Source organism: Indicator indicator, chromosome 11, assembly GCF_027791375.1.
Source record: "Indicator indicator isolate 239-I01 chromosome 11, UM_Iind_1.1, whole genome shotgun sequence".
Taxonomy (NCBI): domain Eukaryota; kingdom Metazoa; phylum Chordata; class Aves; order Piciformes; family Indicatoridae; genus Indicator; species Indicator indicator.
In genome coordinates, this window is record NC_072020.1 from 7,639,879 (window position 1) to 7,659,948 (window position 20,070).

Here is a 20,070-nt window from a genome sequence, read left to right on the forward strand (position 1 = left end):
TTGCATTCATGCCATTGTGGCCAGCCTGCAGCCAGAACTTCAAAACAGCCATCCCACCACATAGTCAGTTCTCATCTGCTGGAGCATTTCCCAAGTTCCTTAAAAAGCAGACCTTCTGAGAGAAAGAAATGTGCACAGGAACAAGCAATGTAAATCTTATTGTGAGCTGTGACATTGGACTTTCTAGATATATTCCTCTAGTAAGAGCCATAAAAAAAATGGAATTTTTTCCTCTCTTCAACATGTGGAGAAGCAGAAAGGGTGTCTGTAATCTGTGATGAACTTTCAAGTATTTTTTTTATTTAAAAATTTTAAAAGTTTAAAATTTACTACTTTTTTTTTTCCCTAAGGTAAATCACTTGAAAATAAGGATTTGTCATTTGTATAGATGTCAAAGAAGGGATTGGTTTAAAATGTTCTTTTACATAAATGAAAGAAACTAATTCTTTGTAGGTGCTGCTAGTGATTGCCACTTTTCTGTGCTTGCCAGAAGCATCAGTGCTAGAAAGGCACTTCCTCTTCCTTGAAACCCTGTGAGAGAGGCTAGAATTGAACTTGTTCTACATCTGGTTGCTAAACCTTTCAGAGGAAGCACATCCTGGTTCAACACTCAGGCCTTCTTCCAAATAAAGAAGAATATACTCCTCAATTGTCCTGTCACCTGCCTTTGAATAGCTGATGTTTCCTGCTGCTTGCCAGCTAACTGTGTTTCCAATGGGAAAGTGATTACGAGTGAAATTGGAGGGTCAGAGGTATCGCCTGTTCTAATTGTAAAATCTTTTCCCCCAGCGCTTTCAGCACCTTCATTTTGAGAGGCACAGAGTATGGGAAACAGAGGCTTGTGGCTAATGTATTTAGTGTCAACTTCCCTCCAGGGCTTTATTAAACTCTTGCTTTTCATGCTGACTCATTTGGCCTGATACACAGACCTTGAGTCCATGACATTGCTGTAAGCATCCATCAGAATGTCATGCTGCTAACTCAAGACTCTTGCTTTACTGCGGTTGCAGCTTCAGGTATTGTAGTCCATTCAGGCCTTCTTCCATAAATCCCCTCTCTCTTGGAAAAATAATGTAGGACATTTGCTCAGACTCAAACAAATAAGCTGGAAAAGTACATTTCTGTGTGCCCAGTGAAATTGGGTTCAGATAAACTCTGACCCTCTGTCATTATCTTCAGAATTAAACTGTTCCCTTTGAAACTAGTTATCTTCCCTGCTTTTCAATAGGGCAGTCAGTGCACAGCCAGCATGTGGCACACAGAGGATGTTTTCAGTTACACAAAGCCAGGCAAATGTACACAAGTGGGTGACAGTTCTCAGATGTGTCTTATGTGCCTGCAGGATTCAAACACCTGTGTGCATGTAGGTGTTTGAATTGGTTCTAGCAGCACTCTTGCATGTACATCGAAGTATGAGAATGAGTTTTGGTTTTCAAGATGGGTATGCAGGCCTTCATACTGTGCCTGAATATTATTAGCCTGCAGTAGCTGTACACAGACAGGCTTCCTGAGGATGACTCCAGATGGATCTGACTGAAATATACTGGATCTGGAATGATAACTGGGCAGGTGGGAATTTGCATGCTGCATTGCCTACTTATTTATCAATCCAGTTCTTAGAAAAATTAATGTATTCTAGTACTTACTGGTCAAATGGGCAGATCTGTCAAGAATACATTGACAGAGTAAGGGCAGGAGACTTTGGTTATTGTCTTCAGGAAAGTAAACTTTCATGCATAATGCATTAAGAGCTTGAGAGAAAAACAAAGCTATTAAATTGCATTAGGTTCTTGCTCATTCAGGTCCATCTTCTTAGGAAATGAGCAGACAGGGAAGTCTTGGTAAGTGGAGGCAGGATAGCAGTGATAATTTTTATTATTGACTGTCATTGGAAGAAATGATGTATTGCATGCTGGATAAAAAGTATAGGTTTTGACAGCCTTCTGTATCATTTAATGTATGCCCTCCTTCTGTTTTTCTTTCCAGATGATTCCCATAAGCCAGAGGACAAAGATGAAATTTCCAAAGTAACAATCATAAGCCTGGTCCCATTACTGGTGATTTCTGTTGCTGTGATTGTTATCTTTTATGCCTACCGCACTCATAAGAAGAGGAAGCTCAACAAGGCATGGGAGAAAAATGTTAAGCCTAGGAAACATAACGACTGCAGTGATGTTTGTGCCATTATGTTGGATGATGACCGCTCAGACATCAGCTCTACCTGTGCCAACAACATTAACCACAACACAGAATTGCTGCCCATTGAGTTGGACATTGTTGTTGGCAAAGGAAGGTTTGCTGAAGTATATAAAGCCAAACTGAAGCAAAACACATCAGAGCAGTATGAAACTGTGGCAGTCAAGATCTTCCCCTATGAAGAATATGCCTCTTGGAAAACTGAAAAAGACATTTTTTCAGATGTAAACCTCAAGCATGAGAACATCCTCCAATTCTTGACAGCTGAGGAACGTAAGACAGATCTTGGGAAACAATATTGGTTGATCACTGCCTTCCATGCTAGAGGAAACTTGCAGGAATACCTCACAAGGCACATTATCAGCTGGGAGGACCTCTGGAAGCTGGGTGGGTCATTGGCCCGAGGGATTGCCCATCTTCACAGTGACCACACACCCTGTGGTCGTCCCAAAACACCTATCGTGCATAGAGACCTAAAGAGTTCCAACATCCTGGTGAAAAATGATTTAACCTGCTGTCTCTGTGACTTTGGGTTATCCCTGAGACTGGACCCTTCTCTATCTGTGGATGACTTGGCTAACAGTGGACAGGTAAGTTAAAAGTTTGCAGACGGGGTGTATGTGTGTTGTACTCGTTGATGTGTCAGTTCCTGGGATGAAAAGAAGAATTCTGTGTTGCCATATTTACTTAAAAAGTAAAACCAAAAGTGACAGTATGTATAAACAAAGAGGCTTAAAAGAGACTTAAAACTTAACAGTACAGCAACAGTGAGAAATGTGCAATGAAACTTTTGTTATGATCAGAGAGCTGCACATGGTCCTCTTTATGCACTCACAAGTGTGTATGAGCTGCTTGCTGCTGCAATGCACGCAGATGTTTGACGAGGAGATGCTTCACACTGTGATGTTGTGCCACTGCTGGCACTGCTGGCATTATAGTTTTGTGTGAGTAGAACTCCTCCTAGTGTAACCCAGCATATGTGAAGTCAGCCTTCTACCCGTGAGAGGCATAAGCAGGTAGACAGAATGATAGATAAGAGCAGTGTGTCCCGCAGATCAAGGGAGGTTCTCCTCTCCCTCTGTGCTGCCCTAAGTGAGGCCACACCTGGAATATTGCATCCAGTTTTGGGCTCCTTAGTTCAAGAGGGACAGGGATCTACTTGAGAGAGTTCAGCAGAGGGCTGCAAACATGATTAAAGGACTGGAGCATATGCCCTATGAGGAGAGGCTGAGAGAGCTGGGGCGTTTTAGTCTAGAGAAGAGAAGATGCTTCTAAATATCTGAGGGCTGGGTGTCAGGAGGAAGGGGGACAGGCTCTGCTCAGTTGCACCCTATGACAGGACAAGGGGTAAGGGATATAAACTACAGCACAGGAGGTTCCACCTCAACATGAGGAGGAACTTCTTCACTGTGAGGGTGACAGGGCCCTGGAGTAGGCTGCCCAGAGAAGTTGTGGAGTCTCCTTCTCTGGAGACTTCCAAGACCCATCCGGATGCATTCCTATGTCAATCTGCACTAGACCTATGGTCCTGCTCTGGCAGGGGGGTTGGACTCGATGATCTTCAGAGGTCCCTTCCAACCCCTAACATCCTGTGATCCTGTGATAATAACTTTGAAAGGCTAAAAAAACCCCTTATGATTATGGCACTTTCTCCAAATGCAAACAAGTCCAAGAATCTCAAATAAATACAATTGCCCTGTTGTTGCTTTTTTTAAACTAAGTAACACAGAAGACATACAACTGCTGTACAAGGATGCAAGGAGCTGTTTCTGAATGCATTGAAGATCAATCTTTTTCAAGTAAATCTCTAAATATTTGTTCTTCTAATGAAAGCTCTGGTATAAATTCAGACCATGTGGTGTTAACTAATTCATAATAATTTAATTAGATATGTATTTATACAAGTATTAATGTTTATATTTTTATATGTAGGTGCCACCAAACTCTTGTCTATTTACACTGACTTTTACCTCACACAGAACTAATATTTTGGTTTAGAATGTTTCCAGGGACAGTTTGTCAGTTAGCAGTGCTCTGCTGAGCTCACAGGAGCTTTTCTGTTGTTTGTAAAATGGATGTCATGGGGCTCTCTCAGGGACTGTACATCTACTCTGTGGCTGCCTGCAATTGCAGACTCAGTAACTGAAATGATCTTTTGCAGTCCTTGCTTTTACTGCTGGGCTCTGGAGTGGTTGTGGTAGTGAAGTCTACAAATAGCTCATTTGACTTGCAGGTCCTGCTGCATTTGTCCTTGTTTGTCTCAGTGATCAACCAGTCCCCAATCTGAGAGTGTCCTTTCCTGATCAAAGACTTATTTATTGCATTTGCAGTTTTTCAAGGGGTATGCTTTTATATATATATATATATATATATATACCTACTCTGTGATGAGTTTGTCATTCAAGAGCAAATTCTGAGTGATCAAAAAAAATTCTTCCTTAAATCCTTCCTTCTGTTAAAAACAGGCATTTAAACATTACCTTCTATAAAGCAAGGTCATCGTCTGGATTTCAGCAAAACTGCTAAAATCGTTGCTGAAAGTTGCTCAGTATGAATAAAGTTTATGTGGAGAGCTTTTCAAACAAAGGGGCTGAGTTGTTTTTTCTTTTTTTTTCTTTTTTTTTTTTTCTGGTTTGCTTCAAATGTGTGCTTCTGCATTCAGTATTTGTGTATTTGCTTTCTTCTGCCAGGCCTGCATTTACCACTTTCTTTTTTAAGGCTACCATGAAAAGAAACAGCTAACACTGTAATATGCAGTGCAAGAGAATACAATGTGTTTTTTGCTTATCTGAAAGACAGTCAGTGAACAGCAATTGCTTCAGGCCCAAAGGGCAGAGTTTATCTTTGAACAGCCAAAGAGTGAGAAAGCTTCTTAGTTTCAAAATTACTTGCTTGAGGAACTAAAAAAGGGCCTTTTTTTAAATTTTACTTTATTTTTCTTTTCCCCTCCTTTACCAAGGGAGGTGCAAGTAAGTTATTTGCCAAGACAATGCCAGATTCTGCTGGCAGCAGAAAGTATGCCCTGTGCCAAGTATGGCCTGTATTTTTGGATACATGTCAAATGGCACCATTTCTGTGAAAGCTGAGGGTAAATCACAGCAGAATCCAAAACGTGAATTACAATTGCAGCTCCTGAGCTCTCTCCAATCTCCTCTCCTGCTCTTCTGTAGGTTGGCACAGCAAGGTACATGGCCCCTGAGGTTCTGGAGTCCAGGATGAACCTGGAGAACGTGGAGTCCTTCAAACAAACAGATGTGTACTCCATGGCTTTGGTCCTCTGGGAAATGACATCTCGCTGTAATGCTGTGGGAGGTAGGTGCCATCTTCTCTCTAAAAGTATGTTTGGACAGACATACCCTTATGATTGTCCTGGGGAGGCTGTGATTCTTCTTGACTCTTGCCATTTGTTCTAGTACACCTGGATGCTTTAAATTACCAGAACTTCAGTAGTATGAGACGCACATGTGCATGAGCAGGCTTGATGAGTGAGCACCTGAGGGCATAAGAAAATTGGTTCTTGATTGCTGTAAGGGTGAATCTGCTGTTAGGTAGACCACTTTTAAGGATAATCAATGTCTGTTTTTTCTTATAACACCTTGAGTAGCCATGGATTGGCTCAGTCTGGTTGACCTCACTTAAAATGACAGGAAACAGAAGATATTTTGAAATATTAAGACCAAGAAGTGGTAACTGCCTCCCATCTACTTTCATGGAATGTTAATTCTGAAACCATCTCAGGGTCAGTTAAGTGCCACATTTACTTACCATGGTCAGTAAGGGCAATCATAATGGTACAGAAACCTTCCTGCTTTCCCAAAAGCCCCAGCTGCTGCTCATCATTTTTGGTGATGTTGTAATAGATCATCCATATGAAAAATCAAGGGATGTTTGTTGTATGAAGTGCAGTAACAAAAATTATTGGAACTGACTTTCAGAACAGCTCCAGAAGAGCTGCTCTGCTTGTTCATATTCAGAGTTTTTTCACTGGAGCAAAATCTGCTTTGCTTAAAGCTTCCCCAGAATTCCCACTGTGTGGCACTGTTATGTGCTAGAAATCAGAAGAAGTTGCTGTTGGGATATCTGCATTACATATTGCTATGGCCTAAGATGTTCACCTTACTTAAGGGACTAAAGTGAAACTGAGTTACATATAAAATTCTCCAGTCTGCTGGTATCGTCTAACATTCATTCTAACAAAAACTGCTGCACAGTTCAGGATTCCCACAGGCAGCTGAAGGAGCAGGCCTGTAAAAGGTAACACTAATGTGGATATTATAGTAGGTATGCTACTATGGTTTGATTTATTACTCTTCTTCCAAAACCACAGAGGATTCCTTTTCATTAGACTTGGCACAGTTGCACTTTGAAAAGCTGCCACAGAGACAAGAGAGTCTTGCAGGCTAAAGCAGTATGTTGTGGAAAAGCTAGTGGGAAAGCAGACTCCCATGGGAAGATGTGCATAGCTACTTCTTGTTTCTCTGCTGACACCCATGGGGATACCACGAGGGTGTCCACTCTGCACACTAGCTGCGTGGCTGCATCTCGGTCTCCTCCTATGTCAGACCAGCATTTAGTCTTGCTGTGTGGGTTGGACTGTGAGCAACAGATTTGCCCCTGCTTCTGCCCTGCCAAAAGAGCTACAAAGTGAGTGTGTGTGCAAATAGCTAGGGTTAGCATAAAAGCATGAAACGTTTTTCTTTTCTAGTCAAACATTTCAGGGAAAAAGCATCTGGGGCTTCAGGAACTGAACCTCAGTCTAGCATATTCCCTTCCAACCCTGACAGTTCTGTGATATTCCAAGGCAAACCTATCTACTTTTAACTGTCGTGGTCATGCCTGTTTCTAAATGCATTGGCACACCCTCAGCCTTTCATTAGCACTTTGTAAATGTGGCTGAGGAGATTTAAAACCCAAGAAAAAGGATCTTTGCCCTCTCTCTTAAGCTCTGTTTCTTGCATTTAGGAACTCACCTTATTAATATAAATATGAGCTGCTCGCTGTGGAGTCTTTTATCTTTGCTGATGCCTGAGTCCCTTCCTGTTCATATTTGCTGAGCACAGTGAAATGGAGATTGTGGCAAGAGCAAACCTTATGGCTGCTGTTCTCAGAAGGCAGCTGCCTAAAAGAGGATGTAAAGGGAGTTTCATAAGGAAGGAAAATCACCAGCATGTTTAGCTAAAAGGGACTGACCCATTATAACCTTGAGACGAGCTGAAGTCATTTCAGGAAAAGGAAAGATTTCTCTGGCCCAGCATTGCCTTTGTTTCTGAGGTGGAGCTTAACTCCCACCCACATCCTAGTTTTTCCTATTCATTTCATCCCTCAGTCATCCTCATCTCTAGAAACACATTTCTTGAATTTCATTTCGCTCTTTCTGTCATCGTTCCAGGAGCTAAAGTCTCCAGCAAAATCAAAGCAGTACTTGGGTAGATCTGTGGGAGGTGGAACTTGGGCTTAATGTCTTCATCCAGAGCAGTTAAATACAACTCTGAGAATGTAGCTCCTTTAAATTGTCATTGGTATTGAACTGCAGATTTTCCCCTGGTTCCTGTAGTTTGCCTATCTTTGCAACCAGCTGGTGAAATACCCTTACAGTGACTCATTACTACAGCTCCCCTCTGCTTTCTCTCTCCATCTGTCACTCGTGAGACTCCCTCATCTCCTCTCCACCTTTCTGAGGAGCTGCCTCTGCACACACAAACCCTTCTTTTCTTCCTAAGCTGTTAGGCACTGAGAGAAATGACCCCTGTATAAGCCAGGGTAGGCTGACCTGATTGCAGACAGCCTGTCCAGAAGAGCCTAAAAGATACAGACACCGTATCTGCAGGGCAGGCTTGACTGTGGTGTCAGCTTCCTGTCACTAGAGAAACTGGTATCAGCTTAGGGGACAGGAGTGGCAGCCTAAAGCTGAAGCAGCAGTATTAGCAATTTTAATTAGGGAGTGGAGCATGGTGGGGGCTGGGAGGGAGGCTAATTGCCGTTCAGCCCCATAAAGGTACAGTGACTGATTTGCTTTAAAAGGGAGTTTTTAGGATTTATTTGTCAGCGTGCAGGTGTTCACTAAGTGTGGGAGGCAGTGGAGGCAGGTCCTTTCACTACAGGAGCTTTGTGAAACACAGTCTCCACGCTATGCCAGGCCTTTTCAGTCAGCAGACACTTAAACAGAAATACCCAGCAGCAAATCCGTTCGGTGAGGCTGCCGTAATAAATAAGCAGGTGGAGATCAGCTTTCAAGAAAGGCCATGCTGTTCATTGTTACTTCGTTGTGCTAAATATGGAGAAGCAGAAATGGGGCACGAGGGAAAGGGAGACAGAGGTAAAGATCAAGTTTGACTGATTTTTCACCAGAGTATAATTTAAGAGGCATATTTAGAAACTCAGCAATACCACTTTGGGGACAACTTCAACTGCTCCACGCTGCCGTTAAGTTGGTATTTCATTCAGCGCAACAGCTGCGCACCAGATGCTGCACGTTGCAAAAAATACCATTTTCATCTCAACCACTTGCTTTCAGTGACACAGCTTGGGTGACTGAAGCAAGTGTAATTTCTCTGACAGCCTCCTAGAAAGAAAAGAAAACCATCTGGTTAGTATCGGAGTTGCTATGGGTGGGGAGCTGTAGAGGGTGGCAGGGGAAAAAGAGAGGAAAGGGAACTTCTGGATACATGGAGGTGGTGAAGAGGGTGAAGAGAAACCACTCAGAAAATAGAGGTGATGCTCATAGAGTATTTTACTGCCTGGAGTGGTATCTGGCTTCGGTATAGCAGCAGGGCTTTGTTTGAAATGGCTGCCTTGCTTTACCAGCGCTGTGTTGAATCTAAATAAAAACACTGACTAATCTTAGGCTTACTTGGCAAGAGCCACATTTTCGTAGCTAAACATTTGAGCATCCTGTACCTTGTGAAATGCTCAGCTTTCACCATGTTGTTGTGAAGAGGTGACAGTTGCTGGTGGCAGGGATCATTTTGATAGCCTAGTGGGTCTGTGCCTGTGCATTAGACCCTTAGGTGTCTGCAGCTGGCACCTCCGCCTCTGTGGAGCAGAGCCCAGTTTGGGCATGTCTGCACTGTTCTGGCTTGTGGTGGCATATAACCCTGAGCTGGTACATCCACAGGGTACAGCATCACCCTGTGACAGTGACTTATGCCCTAGAAATTCTCAGTGTGTCACCACAGCAGTACAATGTAAGGCAGCAAGTGTGCCCACGTAAGCAGTAGGTAAGATCACTGCACTACACTCCTGTGTTGGGTGCTGGTGTGCTCTGTTCTTCTATTTTCCCACTTCAGGATGCAGCATGTAGTGAGTAAGCAGACTGTAACTGTACACTGATAGCAGAGCTCATGCACTCCCAAACCTTTGGAAGACTGGCTGTGTCTTTGATCATCAAATGTGAAGTCACTTAAAATATGTCTGTGGAAGGGAAACTGTGCAGTGAGTTCATTCATCACAATGCATCCTCATCCTTTCCAGCTAGCAACTGTTATCTGAAGGAACAGATTGGGAAAACCTAGGATAAATGTGAAGTAAACATCTGACAGCTCCTTAAACTCCTTAAGCTCGGTGATAAAATGGCTCTTGAGTCTCTGCATAATTCCTTTGTGCAATGACTAAGTAGATCCACCACACAAATTCCTCAGTGATGAAGAAAGATACAATCTGCTTGCATACACACAGGTGAGTGTATGTGCATGAGCTGTCACAGTAGTGCCACCACCAATTTACCCCTTCTGTGGCCCTCCCCTTATGTAAGTTCTGAATGGAGAGATGTTTCAAATGACTGAAAAGTTCTTGAGCACAAGCCCACTGCTGTAGACCGTGCTCCACAGTTGATTTTTAGTGGTCTTCTTCCATCACACTCCTGCTTCGTAGAAGCAAACGAGCTTTCCAGCATGAGTTGTCTCAGCAGGGTTTGTGGGTATGCTTTTCTGACCCAAAGGAGGAGCATATCACTGCAAAGAACTTAGAGCAAAAAAAAAAATCTCAAGTGAGGCAGATTTTCCAAAGCATTCATCAGGAACAGCAAATAGGTTTTCCCTAATGTCTCTGTTCAGGGCTAAAACCACAGTCCTAGCCTTTCTGAAAGTTAGGGTCAGGCCAGTGTCAAAGGGAACCAGAGGTACAGAAATTATTAGTGCAAGGTAGCACGCAATCATAAAGATTAAATCCTGGAGGTTAAAACTGAAGGAATCCTGCCATTACTAAATGCTAAAGGTACTCTACCTTATGGTACCTGAGGTATTTATGGTATGTCAACCTCTTGTCATTTCTTGGTGCCTGGATGCCATCAAAAGAAACATAAAACCCATGAAAAGTAGATCCAGCATCTGTGTACTGCTGTGCACAAGCAGCTAGGCACAAACACCTTAACCTGCCTTAAAATGGCATGTAACATCTACTGTAGTACATCAACATGATCCATGAATAACCCCAGCTAGTGCTGCAAAATGTGCCTGACACCTGGGATTCCACAATGTGAGGATGATCTACTGTGAGAGGATTTGCTAGGCTTTACTTTCTAAGGGGAAGAAAACCAAGATAATAAATAGCAAGATGATGTTGCATGCTTTTCAAACTGACTATATTACTATAAAATTATTACAGTGAATTGGCATCTGACTTCAATTTCTCTTTCTTTACCATTTAAAAAACCCCAACAAACAAAACAAAAACAACCAAAACCCCCAAATCTTCTTTATATTTGGAAAAGGAGTACTCATAGCATGGAAAGAATTTCTCAAACAGGAAAAAAGTATTACAAACCTGCTGATTCTCTGGAGGGATTTCCCTTCTCCCACTTGAACAATATCATGAACTTGAATGGCCTTTGGATAGAGCTCAATGAGAAGGAACCAGTCAGCACCACAGCACCAGCTTCCCTCCATTGGACATTCCTCTGACTCCTCATACTGCAAGGTCTTAAAGCTTTGACTGGTGTTCATGACAGCTACCATAATCAAATTCTGACTGATGAAGATAGTGTAGGGAATGCCCCTCCAGATCATGCTATTTACATTCACTCAGCAAACTTCAGTATCTTGGTAAGCTTTGAAAGGTGGACATACTTGCTTTTGTAATCATTATGCATCCATTGCACAGGAGTCCAGATCTGACCAGCAAGATGGCAGCTTCCCAATTAATTTACAGAACTAACATCTTGTAAATTCACTTTGGCTGAGTAATCTCTAATTCAGATTAACGTGGGTGAAATTGGTGTGACTTCTTGTAGAGGAAGGAATGCAAAGCAGACTTGAGTCTTAAAGGAAGTGATATATCTATGAGAAAGTAGGAGTTGTGTTTTGGGACCACTTTCCAGAACGGACAGCAGACAGTACCAGACAGTTCAGGAGAAGGAGAAAGCACTTTGCAGGAGGCATCTGTGAAGGGGTCTGCTGCACTGCGCACAAAGTTGTTTGCAGCCAGTTGTCTAAACACTGAACGCTGAAGCACAAACTTTAATATACCTTCCAAATTATTTATTGTATCTTGGCTATTCTTTTCAAGCATTGGAAATTTCCTCCTTTTTTTCCTGTAGCCTACAGGATTCATCTCGGGACCATCACATAGAATTGAGATCTACAGTCTGAGGTTTTTGGAGAAAAGTCCATGTTTTAGTTAATGTTGAATATTACCTTGTTTTTATCACGAGACAATCAAAAGGATTTGACCTGCATTATCTTGATCATTATTTATTTTTGATATTTTACCATATAAAATATATATAGCCATATTATAGATGTGGCACCATTCACCACCACTCTCTGGGCTCGGCCCTCCAGCCAGTTCCTAACCCAGCACAGTGCTGCTGTCCAAGCCACAGGCTGCCAGCTTGGCCAGGAGTTTGCTGTGGGGGACAGTGTCAAAGGCCTTGCTGAAGTCCAGGTAGACTACATCCACAGCCTTTCCTACGTCCACCAGGCTGTCACCTGAGCGTAGAAGGAGATCAGGTTGGTGAGGCAGGACCTGCCCTTCCTAAATCCATGTTGGCCATCCTTCAGGTGCGCAGTGATTGCCCCCAAGACAATCTGCTCCATGATTTTCCCTGGCACTGAGGTCAGGCTGACAGGCCTGTTATCACCCTTCTCAAAACTTCCTTTTAGTCTTTGAGAGGAGTGAGCAGCACTGGACACTGCATTTGAACTTGGGTTGTAACATTATACAACAGTACTGTGTCTCCTGTCTTGTTCATCTCTCTTCACACATCTTCTGGGCATTCACATGCATCCTACAGACTGCTTTGTAGATTGCACTTCAGTTTTTCTTGCCCTCCATTAATTCCTAGAAAGAAGTAAGAGCCAGCAGAACAGGCCAACTTCATAAATCTTTATCTAATACTAGCAAGTCATTAGGCCTGTGAGTAAAGTCTCCATCTGTTCCCAAAGAAACCACAGCGTTTTCTACACTGTGTCAGCATCTACTATAATATTTCCGCTCTCCAAGATTTCTTGAGTTTTCTCCAAGGGTCCCATATGTCTGCCTCTTCCTTTCTCTAGAGCTCCAAAGCAAAGAAAATACGCAACACGCAAACAAAAACTGGAATGACAGCAAACCCTTCAGGACACAGTGCCCCCTGCATCATGAGCCAAAACTGACCCATTTTGGGAAAGAGGCCTAAAAAAGGGAACAGACTATTACATTCTACAAGGGAACATGGCTCAATAACAAACAAGGGTGGCATAGCAGCTTCCAGCACTGCTCCTTACTGTATCTTTATTCTTTCCAAGCAACCGATTACTCCTAGCAGTCTGATACATTAACATCTAGATAGATTGCAGTTCATATTTCAGGTGGTAAGTGTGTGTAAGCTTCAGGACATCTAAAGGGGGCCAAAGTAACTAGTTCCTGAAAGCCTGGCTCAGGCAAAACTTACCTTGAAGCTCCTGTGTTTTTCCTCAGCACAGATTGAAAGGCTCACAAACCATTACAGTTACTCTGCTGCTTTGACTGTTGCTAATATGATTATGTGTTAAAGGATTTAAATTAAAATTGTGTAGTTGGCTAGGAAAGTAAAAGAGAGGGATTGAGGATGTGGGAGATACACATTTGAAACGTTTTTGAAAATGCCAACTGGCTTTGCTTTGTTTGGAGCTGGTCAAGCAGAACAGTGGCACTGAGCAGCTAATCAGTAGCTCCTACTCCTCCAGAGAACAGCCAGCTCCCTTTGCACTTGGCACCAGCACAACCCAGCTGAATATCCTTGTGTTTGCTTATTCTCTTGGCAGAAGTCAAAGAGTATGAGCCCCCGTTCGGCTCTAAAGTACGAGAACATCCCTGCGTGGAAAGCATGAAGGACAACGTCCTGAGAGACAGAGGGCGACCTGAGATCCCCAGCTCGTGGCTTAACCATCAGGTAAGAGAACCACATGTGAGCAACTGGGAGCTGAACCACACATTTAGCTGCTGCCCAAAGCCCCTCAGCTCAGTGCCCTGCCCAAGAGATTGGACCTCTCTCTTTGTATGGATTAGAGCTCTTGTCATGCAGTGACACTGGTGCCACCCGTGGTTCAGACACCGTAGTGCTCTGCACCGTGCTTACCCTAAAGCCCTGGGATTTCTGCTGCCTGTTAGCATAATCTAATAGTGATCAAAATAAAAATATTGGAATCCTGAGACCCAACAATTATTCAGGCAGACATAGAATAATTAGGGCCTTAAAGCACACTGTGTACAGGCTCTGAAAGGTCAAAGAGAACAACTTTGCACATGGGCCTCTTCAGCAGAGAAAACAAACCTGACTGCTTTATCACAGAGCACAGTCATAGTTGTATCCCAGCTGTTGACAGGTCTAAGAAAACAGGAAAGGAATCTTCAGCAAGCCAGTCTGGTTTTATTCAGGTTGCACATTAACAGTCTGTTTCCCTTGCATGTTGCAAGGCACTCTGTCAACTTTCCCTGTTCATGGACATCATGGTTGTACTTCCTAGGTGATAGTAGATTCCTCAGCAGATGAAACTGAACAAAAACAAGCCAAGGGCTTGCATTGCTTCATCTATGCCCTGAGCAGTTTTATCAGGAGAGATAAAATGAGAATTCTACCAGAGAAGAAGTGAGGTTTGGTCACTCCACTTATCAATGAAATATGTTAAGTGATCTTTACAGACAAAAACATTGTAAACATTTACAAAAGCCCAGGCAAGCTAGATCAGCTAGTATTTGCATCAGGAGCAACGTGACACTTCCTTTTCCATTCCAGCTGAGATCTTAAAATCTGAGTTTAACACCTACTTAAGAAAGGCCAAGTGAGTGGCCAAAATCAATCATCTTTCCATGAGCAATGCATCTGCCCCCTGATGACTCTGGCAGAATGCAGCTCCTTCCAAGAGCACAGGGACTTGCTCCTTATATAGTTGTCTGTGACAAGCAGGGTTATTGAGGAGAGGCCTTTAACTGGCAAGGAAAGCTGTATTTTGAAGGGACACCTGGGTATCTGATATTACCACTACTAAAAAGCCCTTGACATTTTTAGGAGCCATAGATAAAACCATCTTCTAAATGATGGGTTCATCTGGAGAGATTATATTAATTCTCCTCTTTTTGGAAATGAACTAGATGCAGGAATTTTATAGAAATTGTGGGTGAGCTAGTAAAAGGGATTGTGAATTGACTGCAGTTGTTTGTTTTCCACAAAGACAAAATGAAGTCCAAACTGGTAATAGAAATGTGGTACTTTAAAAGAGCCCAGTTAACAGTGTAGCAGACAGTCCCGATTCATATCATTTGAGAGTGAAAAAAACAAAATTAAATAGCATAAAAGTCTTAAAACCGTGTGAGAACATTTCTCAGGAAATTCAGAAGACATGGTCTTACACGTGAAAAACTTAACACGAAGAAGGATAGAGAACTGATAGGGAAACAGAAGAACAACAGGAAGGTCTGTGGTCAGCAAACATGAGGATAGAGCTTTCTCAAGAGCAAAAGGAAATCTAACTTGGTACCAACTCATTGCTGGATGTGAAAGAAAGATACTGCTTATGTTCATGCAAAGGCAGAAGTGGTCAGCCAACATTTCTGTTTTGCATGTGGTGTAGGGGTCGGATGATGTAATAGAAGGTGGTGAAGACCCCTAAAAGCAAAAATCACATGCACTGTAAGCAGGCCTGGGGCAGTGTTAGGAGACTTTACCTGTCTGTGTTCAGGGCAGGGCTACTCCCATGGGTGCTGCAGTAGGGCAGTGCTCTATATGGTAGCAGACATGGGAAATGCCACTGGTTATGTCTTGGAGAGAAGCACTGGGCTTGGGATCCCCCTGGCACTCAGGCAAGCCTGCTGCTACTTTCATGATGGCAAGCCTGAGTGTGTGGAGGGTTGAAGCTCATGGTACTAGAGTAGAGCTGTAAGATATGTCATAAATTTAGCCATGTCTAGACTGAGGTAGCAATTAAAATTATCACAAATTTGGACCTAGGTGTCCTGCACTTGACTTGAGAGACTTCTACCCTGTGTCAAACCCAGATCTCAGTCTGCCCTCAGTACAGGGCACCCCAGGACCATGCCATCTGCACTTGTGTCACCAGGATGGGTACAGCCAGCTCTGGCAAGGTTCAGCTGGGAGCCTAAGGCAGGAAATGGGTGCCTGATAACGTATTCACAGGACATTTAATGCTGGTGGATTTAATTCCCTTCATCTGAATCCCTTCAACCTTTCACACTGCACTATCTAAAATGCAGTGACACATTAGCTTCTGCAGGGCTGTGACAATTTGCAGCAGCTGAGGATCTGCTTTGAACTCTGTAGATGCTGCACTTACTGTAATGGCTCTTCCATATTCATTTCCTTCCTCTGCAGTCGTGTTTTTATAATGAACTCATTATTCATTGTGATAAAATTCTGGAATGGATTTACATATTGCAATTCTCCCCCCCCCCCCCTTAATGAGATTTGTTGCACTATTGATTTCAAGGTAATGTTTAATATTTAATTTAATATATTGCTTGTAATTTCAATGCCAGCAGAAAACTAATGTTATTTGTATACAGACAATAACACTCTGCTATTAACATTGACATCAGTCAACATCACCAATTAGGTAAATTATGCAATTAATGCAGTGTTATTTTATTTTTTTTTTAATAAGAAGTTTAAGATAAATCCTGTTTAATGGACTTTTAGTGTCATAAGGCAAAGCATACAATTTCCTGGCAAATGCTTCATGTTTATAAAATGTGTTACAGAGTTGCATCTGGTTTTTGCTCCTGTAAACATGTGCGTCAGCTTTGAAATGAAGGTTAAATAGTTACATCTGTGAGTGATGTGTTTAAGTGTCTGGGGACTGTGGCCTGCATTTGCACATAGGTAGTCTGCAAGGAATTCATAAGAGGCTTGATTGTAGGGTGATATATTGATGGCAATCAGAGTTTTGTTCAAAAAATCCCAAACTGAATTGAGGCACACAAAGACATGGGTTGAGCAGGAGGTCACATTGTCCAAGAATTCTGATTGTATTTATTTTTAAAAAGCCCTACTTGATTCTATCTCACTAGTCCAAAGCATCATTTTTTTGTTATAAAGTATCAGAACAGCTGAGGGGTTGGTATTAAGTGGAGGGGGCCAATCTCTTTTCAGTGGTGCACAGTAATAAGACAAGAAACAACAGGTTCAAGCTTGAACATAGAAGATTTCACCTCAACATAAAGAGAAACTTCTTTACAGTGAGGGTGACAGAGCACTGGAACAGAGAGGTTGTGGAGTTTCCTTCTCTGGAGACTTTCAAAACCCAATGGATGCATTCCTGTGCAAACTACCCTAAGTGATCCTGCTTTGGCAGGGCAGTTGGACCTGATGATCTCTTGAGGTCCCTTCCAACCTCTAATGTACTGTGATGCACCCAGAAATGACATTACCAACTGAAGTGCTGAACATACTATGGAGTAGGGTTTCTTTTAAAAAAAAAAAAAAAAAAAAAGCCCATGAAGCACCTCTAGGACACATGTGAATAAGCTCCTGAACTTCAGGTCTCACCCAAGGGCTTTGGTAGTTGTAGGCTGTACCTTTACAATTTTCCACAGAACTTGAACAGAAAGTGGTAAAATGTAAATAAATCATTATTGGGTGTAAAAAGGAAAATAATGGTAAGTTCTAAGCAGTTCATTGGACAGGTAACAAACATAAGCTAGTAATGAAAACTGTCTCTCTTTTGGTTTCCTCGCTTTGGGAGACACTAACTTGCTTCTGCTTGACCTTGGTTGTGTTCTTTGTTTTGGCTGAGTATCCTAACAAAATAGCTCTCTGCCCTTTTCTCTTCTCCTTTTCTGTCCAGGGGGCAAGGAGTGGGGCAGGGAGTGGGAAGCTATTAGCAGCTCCCCTGGTTTTGGGCCAGGAGGGTTCTTGTGCTGTTTGTAAATACCTGTAAATGTTGTATATTTTGTACATATTCATTGCATTTCATTGCAGATTGTAGTTTGCTTGTAAATACAGCTTCATTTGCTTCCAACCTGAGCCGGTTTGGCAGTTTAACGTTGGGGGGAATTTTCAACCCGCCACACCTCTGACGGCTGCTTTCTCTGTGCTTCCTGCAGGGCATCCAGATGGTGTGTGAAACTCTCATCGAGTGCTGGGATCACGACCCCGAGGCCCGGCTGACGGCACAGTGCGTGGCGGAGCGCTTCAGCGAGCTCAAGCACCACGACAAGCTCTCCGGAAGGAGCTGCTCCGAAGAGAAGATCCCCGAAGACAGCTCCGTGACCACCGCCAAGTAGCGTGCATCAGAGGGCTCCGAAACACAGGGAAGTGGCTCCTAGATGCATTCAGCTTAGCAAGGGAAGAAGTCTTTAATCAGTGCCTTTGACTTGCTTCCTGGAGGACTGAGGCTCTCACTGCTCCCTTTAGGCTCTGCCCCGGAACAGGGAGATGTACTCATGGGAGTTAAAAGCCAGGGAGTAGGTGTCATACCCTAACAGTGGCTGCCAGCATCATGTCTTAGGAGGAGCTATGTATGTTAGCACTTCCTCAGGAAATGAGATTTGAAAATAGCCAATAACATTATGCACTTTATTAATACCTGTGTGTAACTATGAAATTGCTATTTTAAGTATATATATATATACATATATATATATATTAAATGTGTGTATATGTATCTATAAACAGCCATGCTCTAAAAAAAGGAGTTTTAAAAAAAAAGAAAAAAAAAAAAAGTGCTTCCAGGAAATTACCAGTGCACTAGAGGACCCTCCCCCCTAGGGAAGGAGCCTGGGAAAACTGGCATAGCATGGCACCAGCAGTTGTGCACTAAGCATTCTGCCAAAAAGACAGGAATAATGCAATAAGAAGATGGTTCCAATGCATGTGCTGTAACCACCTGGCTGTGGCTCTGCAGTTCACAGTTGCTGGAGCAGTGTCACAGCAGACAGGCCAATTTGGCTTTGCAGTTGTACCTACACAGTGCCATCTGCAGCACATTTTGGAAGGTTCAGGGATGCCTTTTCCCTCTCACCTTAGCCATTGCATCCTCAGAGTCTCCCTCACAGAAAGGGAATGTAAGGAGGTTTGGTCCCTCCCACATGTGTTTCTATGCAGAGGTTATTAAAATTATATGTTTATTGCTTGGAATTCGTGCTGCTTGCAAGCAGATTGCAGAATATCAGCAGGATGCAGTCTTCCCTCCTCCCATCCCCACCCCCAAACCATACAAAACAAGACAGGGCCAGCCGTAATCCAAGCAGATGTTTTATATTTGCTGTGCATTCTGAGTGCAGGCAGTACTGGGTTTTTTTTTTCCTTCCTTTTACCTTGTGTTGTAAGAAGAAACTTTTTTATCCTTGTACAGCACATCTAATTGCTTGACATACCACAGTCTGACTCTGTTCCATACTTCCTCGAGAAGAAACAAAAGCTGATGCCTTTATTTTTGCAAAAGGACCTTGGAGGTAAGGGAAAGCTCTGTAGCATTAGGCTGAAGGCACATCCTGCCCTCAGCACTGCCTCTGTATAGGGCTGCCCTCAGCAAGTCAGCAATTGACAGGAAGAAAACCAACCCCCCCAAAAAAGCCTGTTTCTTTCAAAAGGTTCCCTTGGATGTTGCTTACAGTCTTTGTCTTAAACATCTTGGAGAACTGAGTTACCACATTGGGCCTGTAGAAATGATAATGATGTATTTAATCAGTGCTAACAATTTTGTCTCCTGGAGTTTTGCAGTGATTTGCCCACTTTTTTCTTCCCTGTGGCATGTGAGCAGGCCTTGCGTTTTAGCAATTCTGGCAGCACAAGCCAGGCCTGTACAGATGTATCTGGTGCAAACTGTTCAATCCCTTTGACTGCTAATTATCCACATTTCTCTAGAAGATGTTGCCATTGAAATCAATAGAGATCATGCTTATGCAAATAAGAGTTAAGGTTTATGATGGCAAATATTTTATTTTAAATGGTTTTGTATCTGCCTTTTTTTTTTCCCTTTTTTTTTTTTCCTCCTCATTTTTAACTAAACTACTCACAAATGTTTACATAGAGCAGGGTAAAACCTCATCAGCCCCAGGGGAATTCAGATGCTAATTACAAATCTAATTACAAATCACAAAACAGTACAAAATATTAGGGGTTGTAAGGGACCTCCAGAGATCATTGAGTACAAGCCCCCTGCTTGAGCCCTTCAAAAAAGGGCAAGAAAGAAGACTCACAGGATGTTAGAGGTTGGCCATCGAGTCCAACCCCCCCTGCCAGCTGTACAGGGGGTGTCTGTGTGTGTTTTTTGTAACTCCAAGGGTGACAGGCAGAGGTGCAGGAGTGCAGAGCAAGAGCAGCAGTGGTAGGACCTTCTCCCTGTCTCTGCCTCCTTGGCTGAGGGAACATTGCAGCCTATTTCTCTTCCTCCAACAGCGTTGAAAGTCAAGGAATTGTGTCTGGTAGTTCCTGACAATACTGACATTTTAATGTTGTTTTTC

At 42.8% G+C, this 20,070-nt stretch overlaps 1 protein-coding gene across 1 annotated transcript in view; it reads left to right on the forward strand.

The window, feature by feature from the left end:
• TGFBR2 (transforming growth factor beta receptor 2) overlaps positions 1-18,170 on the forward strand; it is a 56,925-nt gene extending 38,755 nt beyond the window's left edge. The window contains exons 4-7 of the mRNA XM_054384855.1: positions 1,987-2,786; positions 5,367-5,508; positions 13,416-13,543; positions 17,710-18,170. Of these exons, the coding sequence (XP_054240830.1) occupies positions 1,987-2,786; positions 5,367-5,508; positions 13,416-13,543; positions 17,710-17,889 (1,250 nt within the window). The 3' untranslated portion in view covers positions 17,890-18,170. The remainder of the gene's footprint in view (positions 1-1,986; positions 2,787-5,366; positions 5,509-13,415; positions 13,544-17,709) is intronic.
• The last annotated feature ends 1,900 nt before the right edge of the window (positions 18,171-20,070 follow it).